General features: G+C 40.5%; 1 protein-coding gene across 11 annotated transcripts in view; it reads right to left on the bottom strand.

Moving 5' to 3' along the window:
* LOC136697153 (band 4.1-like protein 1) overlaps positions 1-27,927 on the bottom strand; it is a 120,488-nt gene that overhangs the window by 49,657 nt on the left and 42,904 nt on the right. For all 11 annotated transcript variants that reach the window (XM_066672124.1, XM_066672130.1, XM_066672126.1 and 8 more), the window contains 2 exons: positions 5,185-5,321; positions 3,382-3,549 (listed from right to left, as the gene is read on the bottom strand). In XM_066672124.1, the coding sequence (XP_066528221.1) occupies positions 3,382-3,549; positions 5,185-5,304 (288 nt within the window). In that variant the 5' untranslated portion in view covers positions 5,305-5,321. The remainder of the gene's footprint in view (positions 1-3,381; positions 3,550-5,184; positions 5,322-27,927) is intronic.

The following is a 27,927-nucleotide window of genomic DNA, read 5'->3' as shown; positions in this document are numbered from 1 at the left end:
CATCCTTATATGAGGCTTTGTACAAAGGCTCATCCGAAAAACTATATTGTCCCTGAGCTAAAAGCCAAGCGTGAGTCCTATTTGTTGTGGTAGCTTTCAGTTCTAATAAAACAGCACACAACACAACATCTGAGTAAAGCATTAGTGGCGCCTTATTTCCTGCAGAAATATCACGTCTTCCAATAACAGCATTTACTCTTAATGGCCAGTGTTTTTCAAGTCTGCAAACAGAAAATATGCAGGGATATAAAAGCCTTATATATGAGCAACATACAATATTCACAGAAAAATAACTTAAAAATGAATACACAGTGGCTGTTTTAGGTTTATGTCTATTAAAATACTTTTTTTACTTATTTAGGAATGCAGAGAATGTATTTTTTAGACATTTCATAGGGGACATTATAATTCCTTTGTAATTACTGCTTTGTTTAACAATACTACCATGTACTAGGTTAGAAAACATTTTGATTAACAGCAATAGATCTGATAACTTACTACTTAGTAGTTGGTTATGGTTTAATAAAGACATAATTAAAAAAGTAGTAAAGTAGTAATTAGTAGTCATAACAGTTAATTAGCAAGTAGCAGATGTGATAATTAGCAGATGCAGATTTGATACGCCTTAAAATTGCTGAAGTTTTATATAATGTTGTGTACAGTATGTTGTGTATAATAGATTATTTTAGAATTCAATTTTTTATAGAATTTAGCAACATTTGAAAGAGATATAGGAATTAAACGTACAAAAATAAACACCCACTGCTCATTTGGTTGATGTAATACGCACATTATAATATTAGGATAACACCGTTAATGATAAAGGTTTTTAATATAGATTTTTAACGAAAATGCTATTAATTAAAGTTACAGTACCGTAACAATGAATATAGCTTTAAAAAAGCTCTCAGTCCTAAGTGCCAGTAAATTCCAGATATAGACTGCCATTTTAAGACTTGCTTTGTTTGAACTGGTGTCTATTAAAGTCTTCATTATAAACATGTACAGTAAGCCTTTGTTATATATATTCCTTCAACAGAGGAAAGTTACTGAAAACACTCTGTGCTGATTATTAAATCCCAGCGATCCTCACTGTTTTAAATGAAATTACACCACTGTGGACAGAGGTTAGATTCTCTATCTTCATTTACTGAGCTTACTTTTCACCAAACACTTTTTTTGTCTTTTTTACATAATTTTAATAATTGTTGCTATGTTTATATTTATATGCATACAATCTGATTTAACAAAAGAAAGAAAATATAACACACACAAAATAATTTCATGAAAAAAAGCAGCACAAAGTTCTGGTTATTAATTAAATTAAGGCTTATATATTTTAAATTAATTATCCATTGTACTGGTTCGAGTCCCACTCTGTGAGGAGTTTGGGGTGTTCTTCTCATGTCCACATGGGTTTCCTCCCACTGTTAAAAAACACACGTTTGTAGGTGGACTGGTGACTCAAAAGTGTCCATAGTTGTGAATGTGTGAGTGAATGTGTGAGTGTGTGTCACCCTGTGAAGGACTGGTGCCCCCTCCAGGATGTATTCCCGCCTTGTGCCCAGTGATTCCAGGTAGGCTCTGGACCCACCACAACCCTGAACTGGGTAAGCGCTCACAGACAATGAATGAATGAATGAATGAATGAATGTACTGTTGCTAATGGTGACTAATCATAAATGAGTAGTTGTAAAATGAGGATAAGATGATATTTATGCCGTAACGCCCACCTCTAAGTATTGGAATCTAAATATAAAATGTAAATTACAAACATAAATTTATGTATATTAATTTTTAGAAAATGTAATATGTCCCCTTTAAAAGTATAAAGAATATTTGTAATTCACACAAAAAAAATCAGTATCTTTAATTTAATTTTTATCTTGGAGAAAACACACAGAAGAGAAATGCTTCACAGCAATTAAGTGTTTTTGTTTCTTAGGTACGAATGCCTGACTAAGATGTTACTGCAACTTAAGCTTGGCTGCTGACACTTAAACTCTTTCATAAGTGAAGTGTGTCTCACCTTTGCCAAAGAGAAGTTACAAAAGCTTGAGGCATTCATTCATAATAGCTGACTTTTGCAGCAGTGGGTCATAGGCTTTATTTCATGTTCAAGTATGCTAACCTTCAGTGATTTGGCTCACAGAAATAATTTTCCTATTCTAAGCACATAGAATGTCCCTGGGTACTAGGTGTTCCTAATACTGCCATGAATATTTATTAGGAAAATCATAAGGAACAGAGCTTTAGGAAAGAAAAAGCTGGTGTGGAGACTGAAGCCCTGGTTCCGCCTGGTCATTCACTCTGTGAAAAGCTGTATAAATACTACTTTACAGTTTGAAAATACCAAGGAACAGGGTCGTATTTTGATAAAGGATTAGCTTCAAAAATATTTTGAAGCTCAGTAAAATGTGGCCTGATCTGCACATGCAGAAAATCAAATTACTGTACATTAAAGGCACAAACAGTATAAATCTTTACAAGAATCACCTAAATAAGAACTGTACAATGTTCCCAAATGACCCCAAACAAGTGTCTGTTTTTGTATATATTTATTTAACATCTTCTTTAAAATAATTAAAAAAACCTAATGCATAGGAGTGATTATATTGCCTATGTAATAACCTCTTCTACTAGTACAATATGAATCCTGTTAATAATAGGATCAATAAGCCTGTTAACAACTGCTAGCTTGTTAAAGAATCAATCAGCAATGAATCAGTCATTATAGTGGGCCCTAGGGTCCTGGATGCATCAGAGATGCAGTAAACCTTTTTTCAACATATCTGCCCCATGTGGAGGACCCGCTCTACGGAGCATAAACTGGTTCATTCGAGGAACACAAAGTAGCTTAATTCTATCTCATGTGAACTGTACTTTATAAAAAAAGCCTTCAAAACTTTAAAACTATTATTTGTGATTTATTTATTTGTTTGTTTGTTTGATTTTTTGGGTTTTTTTTTTTTTGGTGAAAGACAGATGACTGCTCAGAAATGTGTAAACAAAGCTAATTCATAGCTACAGCTGTGGTCTTAAAAAACAGTGGTGAACCTTAAAGGTATACAGTTGTCAGAATAAAAGGTGCATTTATTTTGTAAGTTTAAAAAAGTAAAATAAAAAGACCTGGGTTTATGAATGCAATAAAATCGATTAATGTTGTGAAATATGGTCTTAATTTGTTTCTTAAATAAATGCACCAAAACACCTCCACTGTCCCACCCCAAGTCTCCTTGGAGATAGGAGTGAACAGTGAGTTGATGTATAACACAAACAGAGAGATTTAGTGCTCTAGTGCATCGTAGAGGACATAAAAATAATTGCAGTGCTTAGCCCATTTATGAGCTGCTGAAAGATTATGATGCTGAGATTTCTTACCTCGATGTTTGCTTCATAGTCAGAGCTATCCAGGAGAGTCACCTTGAAGGGCACAGTCTTGGAGCGTTTGGAGGGTTTCTGTGGAGATTTGGGGCTTTTTCCTGGGGTCGTGAGGTCTGACGTATCATCTGGATCTTTGGGGTCGTCTGGACGTTTGCCGTCTTGGTCCTGAAAGTCAGGAACAAAAAGAGGCTTCACGCTAAATTCAATCATATTCATTCATACAGCAAAACACATATATTTAATAGACAATTACACATTTTATTTATTACGGATTCAAACGTGAAAATAAAATGTGCTTTTATTACCACTAAACAGCAATACAACACAATTACTCCATCAACGGCAGACAAGACAACACACATTCCCAGAGCGGTGGGCAGCAACCTCAGTGAAGCAGAATACTCAGGGGCAATTCAGCCATGAATGCTGAGAGAGGTGAAAGTGCTTTTCCTTATTATACCTTCCATTCTTTTCAGAACTCAACTCTTCAGTTCATTCATTATCTGTAACCGCTTATCCAGTTCAGGGTCACGGTGGGTCCAGAGCGTACCTGGAGTCATTGAGCGCAAGGCAGGAATACACCCTGTAGAGGGCGCCATTGCACACACACGCACACAGTCACTCACACCAATCCACCTACAAACGTGGACTGTGAGAGAAAACCGGAGCACCCGGAGGAAACCCATGCGGACACGGGGAGAACACACCAAACTCCTCACAGACAGTCACCCGGAGGAAGCCCATGCGGACACGGGGAGAACACACCACACTCCTCACAGACAGTCACCCGGAGGAAACCCACGCTGACACAGGGAGAACACACCACACTCCTCACAGACAGTCACCCGTAGGAAACCCACGCGGACACGAGGAGAACACACCACACTCCTCACAGACAGTCACCCAGAGGAAACCCATGCAGACACAGGGAGAACACACCACACTCCTCCCAGACAGTCACCAGGAGGAAACCCACGCAGACACAGGGAGAACACACCAGACTCCTCACAGACAGCCACCTGGAGGAAACCCACGCAGACACAAGGAGAACACACCAAACTCCTCACAGACAGTCACCCAGAGTGGGACTCGAACCCACAACCTCCAGGCCCCTGGAGCTGTGTGACTGCGACACTACCTGCTGCGCCACCGTGCCGCCCTCAACTCTTCAATATTTTCAAAAAAAGAAATAAGCCCAGCAGTATTTTCCACAACTCCAAAATTCAGTCTCAGAAACTGGTTGAGTTTCTTGAGGCTGAGCATGAGCACGAGTGCCTGCATGAGGGCCTGCTCTCAATGGTGTGCATCAGGTGCGTATCCTAGGCCCACAGAAGAACACATTCTGTTACTTGCATTACATAAAATCCTGATAGTGTAGGAATGTAGGTGACACCTGTCTCACACAAAGAATCCCGTATGCAGATGATAGAGTAAATTCTGCGATCAAATTCCATGCTCTACAAACCGAGGAAAGTGTAAATGATACTGAGAATCGTTCTTTATAACACCAACATTCATAAGATTCTCATTACTGAGAAGTATCTATTTTTAACGCTTGATCAGTGTGAATTTCATCCTGAATGTAGCTTTCAGTGACATGAAAAATGCTAAAAATCAGAGACACCACATGGTACAGAAGAAACATGGTTAAAAATGGCAGCAGGGCACACAAAAGGTAAAGGGTGGAGCACTAAAATACCAATAGATTTAACATGGTTTGCTGTTTAATGTGTTATATTCTGTCAATGTTTCATCAAACTGCTTCTAGTCAGCGTAACATATTAAAACATAAAACGGCACCTGTTTGACCATTTTGCCATCTGACGCAGACCCAGGCATGCTTCCTGCTGCCCCCTTGTGTTGAGGTGGTTCCTCCGCTGTGTTCTTCACCTCTGCATCAGAACCTGTTTCTGTCGTCATGGCAGTGACCCTTTAACCTACACACAAAATAGAAATTTACTGTACCATACTGTTTCGTCTTGAGAGTCTTCTCCAAAAACCAACAATTTCTCTGAATGAAAAAAGAAAAACAAAATGAAAAATAGTTCAGGAATAATTCAAGGGCTTTTCAACAATGCATTTTTATGTTATTCTTAAACTGTGACTTTCACATTCCTCATTTCATACATGAAAGCAAGTTCAAAGCAAGAGAAGCGACACAACAAAACATCCCTTGGAGTAAAAGAATAAATGAACAGTTATGTCTACTCAAGGCCTTCTCCCCTAAACAAACCTGTGCACTGATTTCACTAATTTGATAAAGGTTAGCATCTGGCAAAAGATGAGCCCTACGCTGTTAAGTTCAGCAGATGTTCATGTTAATCCATATATTTCTCCTAACACACACAAACATTCCACTGAACGAGGGTCTTAAGGACACGCGAGGTTCTGTGCTGGAGGAGGTCTTCACGGACATCCCACTTCATTTACCCCAACTCTCCTCAGAGGGATGTCACTCACTTTAATTGAACGCCCTAGACCTTTTCCCGCCGGCCTAATCCAATCACAAGGCCCTGCCTCTGCCCTCATGACACAAATCACATCAACATAACGTGGCAAAGGCCAGGGATGGACAACACATGGGACAGAGGAATCATGACCCACTCCAGCCTGGATCAGATGGAAAGTGCTCCCAAGTGGATGTACTGAGTTGCTGAGTATGCATGAGTGCCTGCTCTCAGTGGTGTGCATCAGGGGCGCATCTTAGGCCCACAGAAGAACACAGTCTGTTACTTGCATTTCATAAAATCCTGATGATTTTATGAGTGTAGGAATGTAGGTGACACTAGTCTCACACAAAGAATCCCATATGCAGATGATAGAGTCAATTCTGCGATCAAATTACATGCTCTACAAACCGAGGAAAGTGTTAATGATACTAAGAATCGTTCTTTATAACACCAACCTTCATAAAATTCTCATTACTGAGAAGTATCTATTTTTTAAAGCTTGATCTGTGTGAATTTCATCCTGAATGTAGCCTCCAGTGACATGAAATAACACTAGAAATCAGAGACACCACATATGACAGAAGAAACATAACCTCCAGCCTGGATCCGATGGAAATTGCACCCAATCTGAGCTGCTGATTTGCAGTCTCATCCTTATGGTGCCTGCAGCGGTATGCATCAGGGGCATATTCTAAGCCCACTGAAGAAGAACACAATAGGTTACTTGCATTTGTGGCCCATCAACAAGTATTGATTATATTCCGTAGGGACAAAAGAGAGAAACATCTCTGAACTCTGCCAGGTCTAATTTTCCACAAGTAGTCCGCTCCAGCCGAGCTGTCCGCTACGGCCCTGAATCAATTTTTCATCACTTTCTGAAGGTGCTAAAATTACGAGACTGTAAAGCTGCCATTGTGTAGTTGCTTCCTTTGGGAGCTGTATTCTCACTGAAGGGTCTGAAAGTAATGGCAATGTCTCTTCAGGAGTAGACTGCAGGCTTTTCATGGGCAGATGAAGCAAGGCTCCAATCAATGAGTCATTCTTTTCCATCCGCTTTCTCCAGGTCATCAGTGTTTCATTAACAGTTTATGATACACAATTTGGCAAAACCACATGCATGTCCAATTTTGGCTGGGGATGGAAATCATGCAGAATGACAGATGTTGTTTTTATTGTTACTGTTCACAATAACAATTAGAGTACGTCATAAAATCAAAGATTTAGAGCGTGAGTGTTAAAGGAATACTCCAGCTAGTTTTCAACCTGATCTATATTTACTGAGGACACATAACGATATAAGACACATGTCAAAGATTGGCTTATAAAAAAAGCACTAAATAGATATGACCAATATTGATTCATTCATTCCGCCCATTCAGTTCCGGGTCGCTGCGGGTCCGGAGCCCACACGGAATCGATAGGGTCAATATTTTAAACTAAAGTTTTATGCGTTGTTTATCTGCATTTCATACATTTTGTTTCCCTAGTAACCCTATTATTCTTAATAACTAATTTTGTAACTGCATTATGGTATTATTTTATGGTTGTATCAGTTGCATAAAATGGTCTTAAAATGATAATTATATTGTTTACTGCAATTATTTCTGGGACAATTGCTTCTATAAATGTGTTTTCACATATTTTTTATTTAAATATAATTCCCTCAACCCAACTGTAAGCACACATGGTTCACCCAGATTAAATATGTGACATATATATGACCAGAGATGAAACATGTTCCTGTGAAAGCTCATGCCTGTGGAATACAAGTGCAGTCAATGAGCTCAAACAATGGATTACATAATAGTTGCTGTATGTTTCGAAGCACAGGGAAACAGTTCGCAATTACTGCGCACTCTTACCCACAGCTGCTGGCAGGACAATAGAGCTGAGGTTGACAAAGATCAGGTCGAAGTTTCTTGTTCTTGTTTGTGACACATAAAACTTTAACTGAGAGCCACAATGATTAAATGAACCAGTATAGACAACACCATCAACTGACGCATTCTGCATCCCATTAAAAACAGTCCATACATCACAGCACAGAAAATGAATGCGTGTCTGAATGAATTTGTTGTGACGCAGGCGTGCAGGTGTGTGAGGAACACGCAAACAACTTCCAGCCCACCCGCACTCCGATTTAAACTGGGTCTCCTGTCTAGAGATCTTTAATGGCTTCAGATTAATTACCAAATTAACGGGGGCTGTTGTCACCCACAGAGAAAGGGGCAGGCATTTGCAGCCATTAATTTCCTGTCACAGCCCATTACCCACAACAGCCTTGTCCCCAAACACAGAACTGAAGCACCTCACACGGTTGCAGCAGAAAAGTAGGTGACACAGTCGCACATAACTCACATAATGAATGCATCATGCAGCTGATGGTGGAAAAACCTGCCGCCGAATGAACCCAAAATACTCCAGGCTCTAAGAAATGAGAAAAGTTTTTAACGATACCTGAGAATTAAAACCCAGCATCAGTCACGACTCCGACCTTCACAAATGTTTCATTACTGAAATATAACTATTTTTAAAGCGAGATCTGAGTGTTTGTCCTTCTTGAATATATGACTCGGTGGAATGAGTGCATGTTTTAAAAAAAAAACATCTGAAATGAGCTGAGGACATTGTGTTCTTCAACTTAAAAGGATGTAAGGGTTAAGTAGTTACCAGAGAACAGACACCAACAAATATAAACAAAGAATTAAAGGCTGTTGCTCTATGTAGCTAAACAAGTTTCAGTAAAACATGCTTGCAGTCACAACCTCAGAGATAGAGAGAGAGAGGGAAAGAGAGAGAAAGAAAAAGAGAGAGATGTTAGGTGTTAGGGAGATGGTGTGGCTATAAGCAACAACAGCTAAAAAACATAAAACACCAGCTTTTGTGATAATAGTGCCCTTTTAATCAGCAAGAATACTACAATATATAAAAATATGAACTGTGAGTGTATTAGAATAGACATTTCAACAACCATCTGATTATGTTTGGTGGCAAATTTATTCCTCCATTAAAAAAAAAACATTCGGAACAACATTGTTTCATATATATTGACCAATAAATAAATAAATAAATACATAAATAAATCATATGTATAGGTAACATATGAAATGTTGAAAGAGGTACATATTTTTGTGTGTTAGTGGTTTATTTATCAGTTCTGGGTGATTAAACTCTTCACTCTATTTTATTTAGGGTTTATGGTCACACAAGCCTACCTAATAGCACTGTCATCTGCCAAGTTTAATAACAACAATAAACACATTTCTTGAGGCTAGGGCTGTGCCATATCGTATTGTTCACGATAATATCATCATATTGTTTTTAAACGCTAAAAAATCAATATCGTGATAATCTGACTTGTTTGCGTAATGACTCAGCACAGCAACTATTCTGTGCTTGTTTTGTTATTTACTGTTTCTGCACTTTTTACTGCGTATTTTTCTCCTACATTGTTTTATACAAAATCACAATCTTGGTAAATTACTGATGTTTACAAAATAAGCAAATGTTTACTGATTTCTTTTGTCACTTTTTTTTTTTTGTCTATATTTGAATATTTGAAACTGTTACATTTGTAGTAAAGTAAAACTTTTTAATAAATAAAAACTTTGATGCTATTTATAAATATTAAACATATTTAATTTGATATGTTTAATATTAATATAACATTTATTTTGTTGCATTATTGCATTCTTGAAATTAATAAAAGTATTTTTCAGTCTTTTCACCAAGAATATCGCTATCACAAAAAAATATTGTGATATTATTTTAAGGCCATATCGCCCACCCCTGCTTGACACCATCCTGAAGATAAGAGTAGCATTTTTAATCATAAGGCTTTTCAGGTATTGAGTTGTGTGTAATAAGTCACAGAATTCACACCCATGCTATTTCTTCATGTTTTTGGTGGCTGTATATAGACCTACCAACATTCTGAATATTAGCGTGTAACATGAGAGAAAAAAAAAAAACAGACAATGGGGTTAGTTTTAACAAAGTGCTACAACTACGCCTCTCAAAGTAATAATGTATAAACTTCACATTCCCTGTTTAAATACAATATTCAACAGAGATGGAGCACATCACACACATTTGACTCTTATGTAAATACAGTTTTTACATGTAAAACATAAATCTGTTCCATTTACATAAGCATAACTTTAATGAGTGTGTTTACCGTTTCCAGACTACTTCTGCAATGTTAGAAAAAAAGATTATTGTTCTTAAGTAGGTTTTGTTTACTTAATCTCTGTCTAAGCTGCGATGCAGAACACAACAACTGCCTCAATGTAAAAAAGCATGCTTCACTGTCAACGTCAAATACCATACAATTATTATCATTATTATTTATTTATTTATTTATTTATTTCATGCTACAAAATGAGAATACATTTCCTTGATGCACTATAATTGACAAAAGTTATTGTGAACTTATTTACCTTGACCTTTTTTAATGTTTATATTTTCAGTGCTGTGAAAGCACCAATAATGTCTCCCATAAATCCTACTGTGTAGTCATTTACCATGAAATCAATATCATATTTTCACATCACCCGCCACTAATATAGAGGAGGGAGCTCTAAATGATAAACTACCCAAATAACAGCCCAAAGAGAAGAAGGTGTCCAGCTGGGAGTGCAACAAATGAAACATTTTTTTGAAAACATTCCCATTTCTGAAGGTTATTATGAGAATTAACAGTAACAAAAGATGACGGCTAAATAGCATTCAAACTGGGTGGTTATTAAGGTATTAGGAAGTTAGGGAGCCTGGAATTTGATATGTCTCCATAGCTAACAGTCACGGCAGTGTGCTGAAAGAGAGGGAGGGCTATAGTACATGCCTGAACACCAGCCCACCCTCTTTCTGCATCTTTTTTCTTTGTGTGACTATATGATCTGGTTTGTTTTCCTGTCAAGAGTCGTTCTCTCAGTTGTTCGGCTTTTTTAATGCTGACGGAATGGGAAAAGAGGGAGAGGCTAATAAACACACACACACACACACACACACACACACACACACACACACACAGAAAGAGAGAGAGAGAAACAGAAAGAGGGAGGAGCTGCCAGAGATGCAGTTGCCATGGAAACAGATGTGAACAATTTCTATCGCCCAAGCTGTGTTTGACGGGGCTGTCTATGGCTGTGTGTTGGGGAGTGTATAGAATTAAGGGGCAATAGAAAACAGAAAGAAAGAACAGGCTGAAGGGGCTGGTGAATGAGAAGAGCAAGAGGACAGAGAGAGACACACACAGAGAGAGGGAACAATGTCGTAGGGAGAATGTGATAGAAGTGCAAAGGCAGATAAGAGCAGTCAATGGAGCTGAAGGCTTAGCTGCTGAGGACTGGTTTGGGGACACTTGGTCTGCTTTTCTGGCTTGAAAATAGATGTTACTTTTATCTCCCCTTCTGCGTCGTCGGTGCTATTGACCAGTCGCGGACACCCACTACTCCTGTCCAGTTCTGGCTCCGGACCCACAATGCCTGACCACGCCAACACACAACTCTGCAGTGAGGCAGCATTTACCTCAGCAGTAGCCCTGAAGTCCACTATACAAACCCCACTGTGGCCTCAGTGTAAACAGACGTGTGTGTGTGTCGGATAATCACCAGTATCCGTCTCTCCAGTGAAAAATGCATACAGAGCAGAATGTGGCTGGATTCTGAGGCTATTTCAGAGGGTTTTAGGTGCTGAGGCACCACCACAAATGCCTCCATTCAGAGCTACTTTAGCAAGTCATTGCTGAATTCCATTCAAGCTAATAACATATACTTAAAGTAACAGTAGGTAGCATTCTTACCTCAACATTTCAGGTTTAAAATCATCATGATTATTCACTGCCCTGTAATGAGGAGGATGGAGCCTCTGTTGTTGCTACTTTAGGCTCAGCACTGCAGAAACTGTACTGTGTAACTTTTTGGGTTAGGCCCAAAAGCACCCCATTCTTTCACCCTTGCTTCTGATTTCAGGACAGTGCTGTAAAAATGAATTACACTGTAGGGGGAGACCAGGAACAAAACTACCAAATCTAACCTAGTGTTCCGTTAAACCTAGGCTGTTTCCTATGCTCCTCCATGATACATAGAGCAGTTTCTGCAGTGCTGAGGCCAGAATAGTAAGGACAGAGGCGTAATGCTCCATATTACTCCCTGAACCATGCTCACATATTAAGTCAGACAAGCCTCTATTAGGTGTTTTGGAAACAAACGCGATACGATTTCTCATGCACTAAACTGGGACTGCAGCCAGCACTTTGTAAAGCTTGTCTCACCTTCAGCAGTTGTGGACAAAGGCAGGTCAAACTACGAGGCCATTATTTGCGATCTAGACGTTAGACAGCAATTCTCTGTGAATCACGATGCAAATGGACTGTTCATAATCCACAAGGTTTTCTGGTGGATGGGGCTGAAATTCAGGCGGACGTCTCGACCCCTCAATGTCACTGCACTAATGATGCCTGTTACATCATATAACCTGAGGAGAGCAGAGATGGACAGCACAGGGGGGACATGTTTCTGGAAAAAGAGAACCCTAGAGGAAAACAGTAGGAGTGGAAGAGAGAGAGAGAGAGGGAGGGGGAGAGAGAGAGAGAGAAAGAGAGAGAGAGAGAGAGCGAAAGAGAGAGGGCGAAAGAGAGAGGGGAAGAGAGAGAGAGAGAGAGAGAGAGAGAGGAGAGAGAGAGAGAGAAAGAGAAAGAGAGAGAGAGAGAGAAGAGAGAGAGAGAGAGAGAGAGACAGGGTGAGAGAGAGAGAGAGAGAGAGAGAGAGAGAGAGAGAGAGAGAGAGAGAGAGAGAGAGAGTGAGAAGGGGAGTGGGGTGAGACAGAGAGAGAAGGGGATAGAGACAGAGACACAAAGTGAGAAAGAGTGAAGGAAAAGGACTGAAGGACTGAGAGAGAGAGAGGGAGAGAGAGAGGAAGAGGTGGCGAGTTTAAGAGAGGGATTATGAGAGAACAAATATAGATAGAAAGAGAGAGAGGGAGAGATAAAGAGAGGGATGATGAGACAGAGAGAGAGAGAGAGAGAAGAAGGAGAGAGAGTGAGAGATACAAAGTGAGAAAGAGCAAAGGAAAAAGAGGGGCAGGGAGAGAGGGAGAAAGACAGCGAAGAGAGAGAGACAAAAAATTGGAAAGAGTGAGGGAAAGAGAGGGACTATGAGTGAAAAAATGAAGGAGAGAGGGAGAGATACAATGAGAGTGAAGGAAAGAATGGAGAGAGAGAGAGAGAGAGCATGGGAGAGATGTCACCTCCACTCAGAGTCAGTGCTGCTCATAAAGCGTGACTGAAGTGTCCAGTCACCTGGACAGGCCTCTCTTCTGGCACACATTACACCAGTGCTGTGGAGCGTTAAAGCAGCAGGACGCCTCCAGAGAGGATTTTGGATTCTCTGGAGTGGGCTTGGGATTTAGCACCAGCTCCAGCGAGACCACCCTACTCTCCGTATTGTTCCTCTCTCCATACCGACCGTCACAAACGACAGCAGCCCACAGGAAAATGTCAAAGACTGTATATTGTTAACACCAAGCACAACAAGGAACTTGCCGACTCCACTTATCATATAGGTGTAAGACTGCAGACCGTAGGCAATCTGTTGCTCTGCATACTTTGTTAACCCTCTTTCGGCCATTTAAAGGTGGACCGATGGGCGGTGGATCATTCTCACCAGTAGCAGTAGATCAGACACAGAAGTGCTACTAAAGTGTTTAAACACCTTAGCATCACGGCTAACAGCGCTCTGTACGCAACATGCTGTGACCAATGATGATGGACTGGAGGAGAGGACTGCTGTGTCTGACACCCTCACATGAGAAATACTTCATAGATTAAATAATCATAATATTGATTATCAAATATCAAATATCAAATATGGTTCGCGAGGGCGGCACGGTGGTAGTGTCACAGTCATGCAGCTCCAGGGACCTGGAGATTGTGGGTTCAAGTCCCACTCCAGGTGACTATCTGTGTGTTTTCCCTGTGTCTGCGTGGGTTTCCTCCGGATGCTCTGGTTTCCTCTCACATGTTGGTAGGTGGATTGGTGTCTCAAAAGTGTCCGTGGGTTTAAGTATGTGAGTGAATATGTGTGTCGCCCTGTAAAGGACTGGCGCCCCCTCCAGGGTGTGTTCCTGCCTTGCGCCCAGTGATTCCGGGTAGTCTCCGGACCCACCATGACCCTGAACTGGATAAGCGCTTACAGACTATGAATGAAATATGGTTCACTAGAGTTATAGTGGTAGACTGCTCAGATAAAAGTGCTCGGAAAAAAGCTAATACATTGATACAATTGCGGGTTAAAAACCAATTTTTCATAACAATAGGTGAATGTTTGTAGATTGTACGTTTTAGAAAATCAAAATAAAAAAGACCTGTGGTTTCTGTAAACAAGACAACTGGTTTATTCAGAATATTCAAAATATAACAGCAATTTAAATCTGCGAATCATGAAAGTTTCTGTTTATAGGAAAAAGGAATAAACAATAAAAATGTGTGTGAATATGTTTGGGAATAAAAACAACTGATTACTCATTTAAGCAGCTAAAAAAATATGCATTGAACAGCACTTGAATCAGTGATGTACTTCTCTATAAACTAAAGCAATGTCTCTGTAAAGCAGCTCAGGCAGCCTCGGGCTTTGCTGACAGATCCTGACAGGAGACAGTGGGCCACTGCCCCGAGGTCATAGCTATGAACGGCTTTGCTCCACATTCCAGAGAAGATGCAGTGCACATTGTTATTTTTTTTTACCTGAGAACACAAAGCTAGCACAGGTTTAAAGGAGCAATCAGTCATTTCTCTATTCATTCTTCTTCACGTTACGAAACGGCCATTATACTAACACCTAGTGACCTGGTTGTATCTGAGATTCTTCATTGATTGACATGTGCTGGACCCACTCTATGGAGCATAAACTGGTTCATCCAGGGAACCACAAACTGATCCATCATCTCAACTGAGTGGAGCTTCATCGAAAAACAAAGTGTTATAAATAATAAATAACCACTATCATAAACTTCTTATGTGCTTCTTTTTGATGCTAATGACAGATTGCTCTTTTAAGCTTCACTTAAACCTCTAGCCAATCTGCTCCTGTCACACTTTTCTCAACAGCTTTGTTAAGCATTTAAAACAGAGCTGTAAAATGTGATAGAAGGTAATCATATTGCTCTGTGGATAAACTATAACGTGTAAATACACTATGTTCCGTTGCGGTTAAAATAAGCAAAGGAAAAACACCATTCTTTTAGCCTCTGAAACAGAGCGAGTGTGAAAAGCAGTAATTAATGTCACGGCCACAGAGGTAGTACTGCATGCTTCAGTATAAACTCAGCTGCTGAGCCAATAAGCCACAAACCTTCCACAGAGACCCTGGAGCATGCTGACCACTCGCAGAATCGTCCATTGAGAAGCAGGATGAATCACACATTCTCATGAATCACAAGCGGTTTCGCAAAGTGAGCTGAGATTACGGCTCAAAAGCAGGGAAAAAGTCTTGAATATACACCGTCAGAAAACCTCTTCAGGTTCATTAGGGCGCAAATAACCCCTAACAGGTACCACAGCGGTCTTAAGGGAGCTGTGCACATTCTTTAACCCACTGTATTATGATATTTAAATAAAAATAAAATGCTGGAAGTTTTTCAACTTCGCCGTAGATAGTCAGCCCTTATAAGTAGTGAGTTCTGGAACTGTTGATGTTCAAATGCACACACACAGCGTGTGTAATCTCCATAGGGAAGCATAACACAAAATGGCTGAGTGCAGTTAAATATTAACAGCAGTGTTCCCAAATCGACTGTAAAGCTTTCTCAGAAAAGAAGAAAGAAGGAGAATTAAAAATTGATATATGACTAATTGAACAGCCATGGTGTTCTCCCCGTGTACGCGTGGGTTTCCTCCGGGTGCTCCGGTTTCCTCCCACAGTCCAAAAACACACATTGGTAGGTGGATTGGCGACTCAAAAGTGTCCGTAGGTGTGAATGTGTGTGTGTGTGTCTGTGTGTGTTGCCCTGCGAAGGACTGGCGCCCCCTCCAGGGTGTATTCCCGCGTTGCGCCCAGGTAGGCTTCCAGGTAGGCTCTGGACCCCCCGCGACCCTGAACTGGATAAGCGGTTACAGATAATGAATGAATGAATGAATGAATGAACAGCCATGTGTTACCATTCCTATTTCTAATAGGGTGGTTTTGTTTGTTTGTTTGTTTGTCCAAAAACACACATTGGTAGTGGATTGGTGTGAGTGAATGTGTGAGTGTGTGTGTTGCCCTGTGAAAGACTGGCGCCCCCTCCAGGGTGTATTCCTGCCTTGCGCCCAGTGATTCCGGGGAGGCTCCGGACCCACCGCGACCCTGAAATGGATATAACGAATGAATATGGCTTTGGCTGATGCTCTGTTATTGTGAGCGTCTTTGGAAATCAATAAACACAATTAATCCCTTGAACAGACAACTTATTATTCTTGCTATGAATAAATATGTACGGTAACTAATATAAAATTAATGTGTACGTTCTGAAGTCACGAGAGAAAAATTTTTTTAATGTGGGCCAGAATTTAAGGGGTTAAAAGACACAGTAATTGCTGTCAAAAAAGCAATCAAATCAATCACTATTTCCTTTTTTTCATGCAGTTCTCTGAACACTGCAGGGTCTCAGCACAGTTGATACTCAACCTTTACAACATAAAGAGCAAGCGGACCAAAGCTCAGCATCAGAGACCCCCCAGTGCTGACCAGCCTCCCCCCCTGCAGTAAAGCAGAATTTAAGGGCAGATGGAATCTGTTTCCTCACTGTTAAGCATCAGGATGTCCTCAGACATCTTAAAGAAATATTTCTTCACCTCTTTTTCTCTGGGTTTGAAGGTGGTGAGATTACATTTTTTACATTTGTTGCTTACATTCTGTGCTGATATGTTTTATGTTGTGTGCAAGCTATCATACGTGTCCATTAGCAATAGGAAAAAAATGAATTCCTTGTTTGCGGGAGGATCATTCTCAGTCTTGGAGTGATACTGAGGTGTTTTAAAACTCCAGCCACAACTGATGTGTCTGATCCACACACAACCAACACACCACCCATTAAATCTGTGTCACTACAACACTAAGAATGATTCACCACCCAAATCATACCTGCTCTGGTCCTGATTAGCAAAGTATGCAGAGCAACAGATGGACTACAGTCTGTAATTGTAGAACTACAATGTGTTCCACTATGTACGTACAATGAGGCTGATAAAATGGACAGTGAGTGTAGATACAAGGTTTTTTCTAATCTACTGATCACTCGGTGTATAATTTGGCTGATTGACCTCTACACATCTTTTCAGACATTAAGTGTTGAACTCTTTGTGGATAGTTCCAGATCTGAAGTAAGAGTAGAGCTTGGATTTTCTATCATCTCTGAAAGATCAAAGCTTTAAGTGCTCTTTATCTGATGGCGACAGTTCTGGAGCTCGTCCAGGTTGAAAAAACATGGGGGCTTTGGAGTGATGGAGCACCATTTGTAAATTTGGCTTGAGTTGGAGTGGTTTTGTGGTTCAGAGCTAATCGTCCAACATCACTACCTCACCTCACTAATGCTTTTATGACAGAATGCAATCAAACATCAAGCGCAAAGCTACACTTTGCAGCGAAGTGGGGGGACAAGTCCTTGTTTTCATGTTCTTAAAGGCGCCATTCCAAAAACGTTCTATAAAATTCAGATGCTTCTTCACCATTCGCTGGCTTTAGAGTCTGTTCCTGTGCTGGAAATCGGTTTAATGTGTTTACAAGGCCCCAGTGTCTGTACATGATTAAAAAAAAAACAGTGTCTCAGTCCGGTATGCTAGTCTTTCTCTCTCTCTCTCTATGCTCATGAGTATGTTTACACAATGAAGAGAACTCCAAATGTTGAAAAGCACTAAATGAAATGAGGATTGTTCTATTGACTGACAATATTGACTTATTCTTGCTGTTTCGGATCACTTAAGGTGGAAACGTCTCCAAACTCGGGAGACAACTAACTGCATTACAGAAAGTGCTACAAAAGTAAACAACTCAAATTATAAATGAGTTTGCCTTTCCCCACAAACAGACGTTCTATTCCATTTCAGAATAAATGCTGGATGAGCCAGTGTCCAGAAAAAACTCTGACCATGGATTATTGTGGTGTATTGTGAAGACTACAAACCTCAAAATTAATTTTTAAAGGGGGTACGTCTCTACTTCTCTGTAGGCATAATTACTAAAGCTCAATTCAGTTAGAATCCAGTGAAAAATCAATTTGAGCCTCAGACAGGCCTTCGGCATTAGTATCGTCTGCATGAGCAAATTATATTTTATCTTTTCAGGGTAAAATAATAATTGCTTCCAGTGTTCTCATACTAGCTTCAAGTTTCTATTACATAGCTGCGGTCTTGAGATGTGTATAACTCAAATACATGATTTAATGCTTCTTCTGATGTCTCATCGCCTCTGTACAGTGCCTGTATACGTGTCCTAGTCTATTTTCCACACAGCTAAGCATATGATTTTCCACCGGTGTGATCACAGGTCTTCAAAAGCTACCAAGAGCAAAAGAGAGTCTCTGAAAAAGACGACAGAGCAGAACTAGATAAAGCAGATATGCATACACGAGCTGTCTTGCATCTTCACCACTGCTCAGCATAAATGTCACACTTTTGCGTGCAAGTTCATCTACAATTTGCGCACCTCTGAGTTTTCATAACGCCATGTGTAATGACTTCCAGCCCAGACGCACATTTCCTGACTCCTCTCTTTGTTCCTGTTCCCCTGTAAATGCAGATACTCAGGTTTGATTGCGAGAGGTGAAATAACAGTGACGTCAGAGACCTGCAGATTGAGCCAATGGGAGTCGAGTGCTAAATTTGTGCGCTAATGCTTAGAGGAGATAAACAAGGCTGTGAAGTGCGTGTGAATGTTGACTGAAGCCCCATGGCATGAGTTGTTCAACACCTGTGAATTAGGGATAATGCTCTGCCAAAGCCTTTTGAAAAATTGAAGGCAGAAAGTGAGCTGGAAGAAAAGAGACTGGTTTGGAAGCAACAGGTGTAAAGCAAGGAGGTTTGTTTATATCTTATAATCAGCATCATATAAACCGCATGCCTAAGTTTGTTCCATTTTTACCCTGTATTATTGAATTTAAAAACACTGCCAGTACGGAGTTATGAATGCCTTGTGAATTGCTGGTAAGATGGCTACGCAAGCAACCAGAGAAACCAAAAATGTCAGTTTTTTTTTCTTTAAAAACTTTAATTAACATTGTATCATTTTAGTCTAATTTAGTTTCAACAAAAATAAACTATTTCAATATGCTGATGTCTTGGGAGTTCACTAGTAAATGTCTACTGCAGCTACTACAACATTTAAGGTGGAGCAGAAAGGTTCGGCCAAAAAGCTGCAGAATAGGGAGCTGAATTCAGCTTCATATCACAGAGAAGTTTAGGAGTGGTTGATAATATATGATTTTTGAATGTTTCCGAACACATATAAATGTAACTAAAGACCAGAGGTGCTCCTCTGATATCACTGCAGACTGTCAGCGCTGCCTACAGACCACAGCTAGTAGCCTGAGAATGAAGCAGGTTTAATTCTGCCGTGATTTAGGCAGCCGTGGGTTTATGTTTTTTGGATACAATCCGGGTCAGCACCTGAACATCCCTTTCAGACAGCGTCCTCTTGCGTCCACAGTTAATCCTGTTGGATGTGTTTCGTCCTTCTTGGTGGTACGCTGACATTACCCTGGATACCGTGGCTCTTGATACATCATTGCATCATTGCTGTCTTGGTCACAGATGCGCCAGCAAGACGTGCACCAACAATTTGTCCTCTTTTAAACTCTGGTATGTCACCCATAATGTTGTGTGCATTGCAATATTTTGAGCAAAACTGTGCTATTACCCTCTGCTAATTTAACCTTCACACTCTGCTCTTACTGTTGCATTGTGCAATCAATGAAGATTGGCCACCAGTCTGGTCCAATTTAGCCATGAAACCTCCCACACTAAAATGACAGGTGTTTCAGTTTCATTGTCCAACCCCTGTATCAGGCTCTTGAAAGGTAACTTGTCTCATTTCGTAGAGGGAGAGTTTAGGCACTACACCTTGTAGCTCAGTTCCAAGGGGAAAGGTGGCACACCAAAACAAAGGGTAGAATAAAAATTAGCAATGGGATTAGTCAAAAATGTGCTCTTGTCCTCTCAACTAAAAGCTGATGTTGGCTACTTCCAGAATGTATGAAATAATATTCTTTTTGGACCCCAGACCGGACACAAATGGAGTTAATATACTGTCAATTCTTCAGCACTACCATAAATCTAATTTAGGTTTTATTCCAACAGCATCTGTCTGTAGTCATATAATCAACATAATCTATGTACATGTGTGTGAGAGGGCAGTGCTACTAATGACCTTTTATGACCTTTTTAACTTGCACATATATGAAGTGCACTCCCCTGCAAAAGCAGAAAGAAAGGTTCAGACAGTGTAAGCTTCCAACCTCCTCTGACCCGGCTGCATGCACAAAACAATGTGATCTTTGTTTCTGGACACAGTCCTGCTGCTTAAGAATGGAGATTATTTTACCCACGGAAAATAAAAGCCTGGACCAGACAGAAATGCATTGGGAATACACCAAGTTCAGCAGCAGCAGGCCAAATTGCAGAAGATAAACAGATACGTTTTAGGCTTCTTAAGAAGAAATGCTTATGCTGCAAAGCAGGTGGTTTGTTACAGGTTCAGTGCAGGAATTAGAAATCTCAAGGCGGAAGCAGCGATAGCCTCCTCGGGCTGGCCTTGATTGTGTATCAGCATCAGTGTCAGCATTACTACTCCAGAAAGCAGTACTGTTTTGGTAGTAGGGACTGCAGATATGAAAGTGAGAAAGATACGAGCGCAATCTCAGATGTGACTTGGTCAGCTATTTCCAATCCTACTGCTGAAGGATGGTCTTTTACAGTAAAGTGTTGGATAAGGTTTCGTCATGACTTAATATAGTCTCTCAAACGCATCTCACAAGATACTCTCTGCCAAGAACGGTCCAAACTGAAGAACTCTTATAGATTCACTTATAGATTACTTTAGACTGCTGTCCTCGTCTTTTGCAAGCAATGTAACCATCACTGTCCATGGTGCCCATCGCAACTTGTATTTAAGCCCCATCCACACGGACCCTTGATTCATAAAAACTGAGGTTTTTGTCTGCGTCTTGGCCTCCCATCCACATGAAAAGGGCGTTTTAAATGGCATTTTTGAAAACGACACTGTCACTACATTTACATTTATGGCATTTTGGCAGACGCGTTTATCCAGAGTGACCTACAAGGTTACTGGCCTTACAGATAGGCCAATGCAGTGTTAGGAGTTCTGCCCAAAGACTCTTATTGGTGTAGCACAGACTGGTTGCCCAGACCTGGAATTGAACCCAGTTCTCTCACATGGGAGCCAATGGTGTTAACACTATACCACACCAAATCAAATCAAGCACTACAATGCAGCTAGCACTACAATTCAGATTCCCACATATGAATAAATATAAATGATGCTGTAAGATCTGTTAAGATCTAGATTCAGTAACGTCATGACTTGCATAGTGCACTACATAGGGAGTATGGATTGATTCGGGATTGAATAACCTTCTCTCATACTTCATGGTGTTTTGATGCCTCTCCTTAAGAGGTACTATGTCGTGATAATGCAGGCACTTACGTAATCGTCTGGTTGGGGATATTTTCAAAAACGGAGAGAGGAAAACCAAATTTTGAAAAAATATATGGAGATCAAAGAGAATATATGGAAACAAATATTGTCCTCCAGCTCAAAGCAAATCCGCTACATTTAGGAAACAATCCTTTTACTGTATATACAGTGTAGTAGTTATATATAATTTTCAAAAAGCAGCACTCTTGTTATATAAAATAACATTCTTCGGTGCCTAAGACTTCTGCACAGTACTGTAGGTATGATATGGAAAAACTGAAAAGTGGGCCAGCAAACCCCCTCATAGCTGAAGGGGTTAAATAAGTAACACTGTACTAAATCACAGGGGACGTTGTTATGAAGCTACAGTAGAGCTATTGTTCTTAGTCTGGCTTCGTGTTACTGTAAGTACATGGTATGTGACCTGTAAAAACAGCAGCAGTCACTCCCACAGTGACTCACACATTTGGCCTCCGGCTTTGCTCCGGAGAGTGATGCAACTGGTAACGCAATACGTCTACAGTGAGCTGAAAACTCCTATATTGTCTCTCTGCACAAATCTGATGTGACAGCCGGGTGTCGGGGAGCAGGAGGCTGGGTGGGAGCTCTCACTTGTGCTTTGGTTACGATCCGCAGTCTCTCAGATAAGCACCAAGGGGAAAACCGCTTTTTCTGAACGCCAGCGAGATCAAGCCAGGCTTTCTTGCTTCCCCAACATGTAGGAGCAATACATCCCTGATGAAAATGGAGGATGTCAGATTCGCCACGACACATTTCATCCTGTGGGCAGCTCATTTGAGTTATAGTGACATATTTTCACCATATTTATCTGGGCAGATAAGGGCAGATCAAATGAGGTATTGGAGAGAGTTATAGCACATTGAGCAATTCCAGCATTGACCAGATATGCTCAAAGCATTCACTGCTCCTACCACGCTCCTTAATGCCATTGTGAATGCATTTGGCACAAGGTTTAAAGGCCTGAAATATCAGTAATACCATGTTTAATGTGGGCTGACTCTGGCTTCTTATTGAGGTTAGCTGCACTCTGAGCACCTTAACTTTGCAGCTTCCATTAAAGCATGAGCCACAAGTAGTTGTACGTTTCAATATATTTGCCACAGTTACAAATCAGGCTTGGTACAATACCTAAAATTCACTTTTCAATTTGATACAATACTGCAATGGCTCAATTCAACTGAACAGATGAGCCTTAGGTCACCATGCCCAAAGCCAAACACCAGCCAAAGGGGTAAAGTTCCCGTGGCTGAATGCCACCAAAACCTGATATGTTCCAGCATCTAGTCTAGAGGAGTTTTAGAACATTAGAAGCTGGAACTGCAGCAAAGGGAGATAAAGTATCTTTAATACCCCTAAGAAATGTAAGGGGAGTAGGTGTCTACATGCTTCTTTCTTTTCATCAAACTTTCTTTCGCAAAGAAAACAGAGGGCTGTATGAAACGTTACCTGTCAAAGATAATTAAGGTCTCCAAACTTTAATGAACTACTGAATTCAATAAGCACACGTCAGCATTAAGCTGGATTTAAAATGAGCTTGGTTTGTACTTCCTATTAAGAAAGAAAACATTCTAGAAAGCACACACTTCAGCCAAATGGACCACATCATAATATCATTTATATTGAACCAACTGCAGTGTGCTAACCATTATATTAGCAGACTCATTTCAGCTTCATTAAGGCGGCTCTGTAACAGGGACGCTGAGGCTCTGGTCGACAGGAGCCAGTCCACAAGAGCCTGTGTTTACCAATCCTGCTAGCAGAATTGAATTTGCAATGAAATGATGTCCTGCTGCGATTAAAATGGTCCAATTCACCTGTGGACTTGAGATCTGTTTACACAGGCTTTTTTCCATAAAAAGCCTCAAATAACGTAACATCTTCAGTTATTTGATTAGAGATAGAGGCTAAAACTCCTCCCCTGACATTCATAAATGCCAATAACTGATTCACTTCCCTTATACCACTCTCTGAAATCAGAGACCACCCTTCACTCATTTCAAACCTAGTCCAAAAGGCACTTATGTAAAAGCTATTCTTTTTTCCAGAGATATAAGGAAGTGCATTTGCATAAGGTGAGGGGAAGACTAAGAAAAATAAGTGACAAACCAAATAATGGGAGCTTAAACCTTTCATCTTTTAGAGAACACACTTCACTCTTGTTTGGAAATCTACAGCCGTGTCTGCCCTCCCTACCTCAGTAAAAGGACGATGATGGCTATGGCAACCTTTGGCTAATGTGAGGTTGTTTAAGAGCACCCCATTCTATTGGTCATTGCTTTCGTAGGGAAATTATACCAGCTATTTGTGCACCACTAAACACCTGTGCATTTCTCATTGCGGAGAGGCAGATAACTCATTTAAATTGAAATGTCTTCGTCTCGATAATATCATCATGAGATCCTTAACTGGGAGTACTTCATTTCTTCAAAATCTATTTGTTTGATCTTAGTCAGAAAATTGTATAATCACCCAATTATAGCTAGAGCCCTGTACAAGGGGCACAGCTGGAACATCTGGTGATATGTGCAGTGTCGGTCACTGGGGAAGCATGATATTCACAAACACACACACACACACACACGTCCAGCAGTAAACAGCCCCCTGCTGTAGCTGACCGGATGTTCAGTTGTACTGCCAGCAGTGTCAGACCACCTGCGGGGAACAGTGGGCTGATGGCCTGATTAAAAAAGACAATGCGGACCTCCAGCAGCTGGCCGCCACACTATTCCGGACACAAAGACAGCCAGGACAATAAGGGTCAGATACCTGAAAAAGCTGCCACGAATAAAAACAATAGTAGTTTAGCATTGTGTATGAATGTTTGTTTTTGGACATTTACAGGACAGTAAAAAATGAATGAATGAATGAACTCTATATTCACTTTTCAAAATTAAAAGCCACATCTTGGTCTTTTTGGTTATAAACACATTCCTGGATCCTACAGCTACACACCCTTAAAGACACAGGACATAAAAGAAGAAAAAAGCAGCACATTTTGGAAGTTCCACCCGATTTATATCTGAATTTTAGCATCCAGTTCATTTAGTCAATGCTTACTTTTTACAGTTAACAGTCCTTCAGATTCTCAAAAGACGAATGCTCTATGCTCAGTTCAAAATTATAGTCTACAGTTCCTCGGCGACAGCGAATGAATTCAAATTCCAAGAAAAAGTAAATGTCCTACTGTTCTAAAAAACAAATGTATGTGTACAAAAGTGTGTGTGTGTGTGTATGCACGCTTGTATACATCACTGCTCAAGCAACATACATAAACACACACGAATACACACATCTATTAAGAAATTGACTCCCTGCTGATGTACAGACATGTGGCACAGACACGCATCAAGGGTCCCGTGTGCTGAAGATGAAGAGACCGTAATCAATTTGTATGATAACTCCCGGATAGTTTTGGATCAGTCAAAGTCCCAAAAGAAAACTCGAATTCCAAGAAAACAAGAAAATAAAGAGATTCCAAGTAGGCCTTTATGAACCCATATGTGTAGATTTAGTGATAGAAACCAGCTCTTCTTTGGATCCTTCAGATTCCTGATTGTTTCAGAGTCCAAAAATCAAGAGAATGTTATTAAAGTACAGTTTAGTTTTTCAGTGGCTGAACTTACGATTCCCAAAAGATGGATCTAAACCGTGTCAAAATAATCCTTCACTGTGAATTCGGATTTGCCTTTTTGGAATCTGAAGTGATTCATTAATATTCAACAAGGTATGATTTTTCCAAGCATTTGCAAAGACAATGCCTCAGGTGCTGCCAACGTTGTAAAGTGATCTGAAGCAACAGTGACCTTGTGTTGGTTTCCAGCCTTGGCTTTCACAAGAAAGAAACTTCATATTTCATCAGGGACATATTACAATACATCTGGAAACGAACTGTTTGTCAAGGGACAAAATGGGGCCTGCTGGATTTCCAGGAGCACTTGTGACCTTTATGAGGACATATTCTCAACCCATCATCGAAGCACCACTTCCTGCCATAGAGGACATCTATAGGAAGCGGTGTCTAAAAAGAACGGAAAATCATCAAAGATCCCAGTCACCCAGCACACAGACTCTGCACCCTCTTGCCCTCTGGGAGGCGCTACAGGAGCCTTCGGACTAAGACCAGGTACCCGAACAGCTTCTTTCCCACAGCTGTCACACTCCTGAACTCTGCCTCCCGATACCCGAACAATAATGATGAACTTTATCCTAACACACGCTAATAACACATGGACTTAAACACCACTTACCGACTCTCTATCTGTTGTATATATTGCCCACTGTTGTACATACTCTATAAATAACCTACATTGTTCATAAGTACACACTTATATATTATATACTATACTCTGTTTATACACCTTCACATTCATAACCTGTTCATAGTCTGCACATTCATAACCTGTACATACTTATATTTATCCACACCATTCTCAAACAATTTACTGTACGTTTGTAATATACATATTCATTCATTCATTATCTGTAAGCGCTTATCCAGTTCAGGGTCGTGGTGGGTCCAGAGCCTACCTGGAATCATTGGGCGCAAGGCAGGAATACACCCTGGAGGGGGCGCCAGTCCACACACATTCACTCACACACACGGTCACTTTTCAGTTGCCAATCCACTTACCAACGTGTGTTTATGGACTGTGGGGGGAAACCGGAGCACCCGGAGGAAACCCACGCGGACACAGGGAGAACACACCAACTCCTCACAGACAGTCACCCGGAGCGGGAATCGAACCCATAACCTCCAGGCCCCTGGAGCTGTGTGACTGCGACACTATCTGCTGCACCACCGTGCCGCCCCAATATACATATCTATATTTTTATTTCTTTACTACTAAGCACTTCTGGATGGAAGCAAATTGCATTTCGTTGCTTTGTACTTGCGACATGTGCAATGACAATAAAGTTGAATTCTATTATATTCCGATCCTTAGAAACACAGTGAACCGAATGTCATGTGGTAATACCTGACACTTCAGTAATATATGAACCAGAGGTTCAACAGCTTGTTGGTGTTCAGGTTGCGGTTCATTACCTTTCAAGTTTCATCGCTTTAAAATGGTAGCATCTTGTGCATAATTCCAAGCCCAACACATGGTATTCCCAGGGTAACCTGTGAACTTTACATTGTGTGTAAAGCAGTGAAATGACCACTCCTCTTTCTGCATGCAAATTACTGCACCAGTAAGAGGGTCAGGACAGCATCAGCTGATCCCAGAGGGCAGTGAGAGGGATGAATGACTCGTTTGAGGAAAACAGTCATGCTCTGTGAATCATTATCACCACACTAATTACAGAGGATGGTTCAGGATTTAGAATTCTACAGAATATATGTATACAGACTTTGTTATTAATCATCAATCACTTTCCCAGGTGATTATGACAATGAGTTTGAATGTAAGTAAACACATACTGGGTATAATCAGAACAACCATGCAGGCTCATAAAGGGCCTTTTCTGAAATCAAGGGTATCAGTACGAAGTCTAGACCCACTATGCTGCAGTAACGCTGTGTGTCAGTAGCAGTCACTGATCTGACAAGATGTGTAAGTGTATCAGTGTCACCGATCCTGCTTTACGTTTTGAGGTTGAGGGGACTATTACTCCAGAGACACTCTGCTGAATCTCTGAGTTAAAGATAAATAAATGCAGAGGATGGTGCCTCCCCCAAGAAGCTGGAACTAAGACTGTTGTAGTTACATACTTTTTCTATATAGCACCAAGTAAACAACTGTTTCTTGTGCATAAGAAAAGCCGAAAGGAAACCATCTCAGTGCAGCAGTGGTCAATAAAATCACTTTGTTGTTCAAGGCCTGATCTACCGGAGAACCAAGGAGGGTGCTCGACTAAAACTGAAAATCTGTCAACAGTTGTTTTAAGTGTAATTAATGTTAATGTCACATAGTGTTCTCAGGACCACACCTTGTACAGTACATGGTAAAACATTCAACAACTTCTATTAGTGGTACAAATAAGTTTGAAAGTGTTTGTGTATTCTCCCACGCTTTTGGTATTTTATGTTAAATATTGCACAGTTTTCAAATGAAAATCTTCATTTTATTCAACAAAAAAATTACCTGCAAATTAAGGCTTTGAATATGGCAAGAAAAAATGTATTCATCAATCCCTTCATTATGAGTTCTATCAAGGTTATAGTATTTCAGAAACGTTCACCAATCGTTCTGTTCTTGGAGTTTATATTGTATGCAAAAGTAGGTGTGAGTTTTGCTTTAAATGATTTAAACATTGTAGGTAGTGTCCCAGTCACACAGCTCCAGGGACCTGGAGGTTGTGGATTCGATTCCCGCTCCGGGTGTCTGTAAGGAGTGTGGTGTGTTCTCCCTGTGTCTGGGTGGGTTTCCTCCGGGTGACTGTCT

Source organism: Hoplias malabaricus, chromosome 5, assembly GCF_029633855.1.
Source record: "Hoplias malabaricus isolate fHopMal1 chromosome 5, fHopMal1.hap1, whole genome shotgun sequence".
NCBI lineage: Eukaryota > Metazoa > Chordata > Actinopteri > Characiformes > Erythrinidae > Hoplias > Hoplias malabaricus.
The sequence above is the reverse complement of the archived record's forward strand: the minus strand, read 5'-3'. Positions and strand labels throughout refer to the sequence as shown.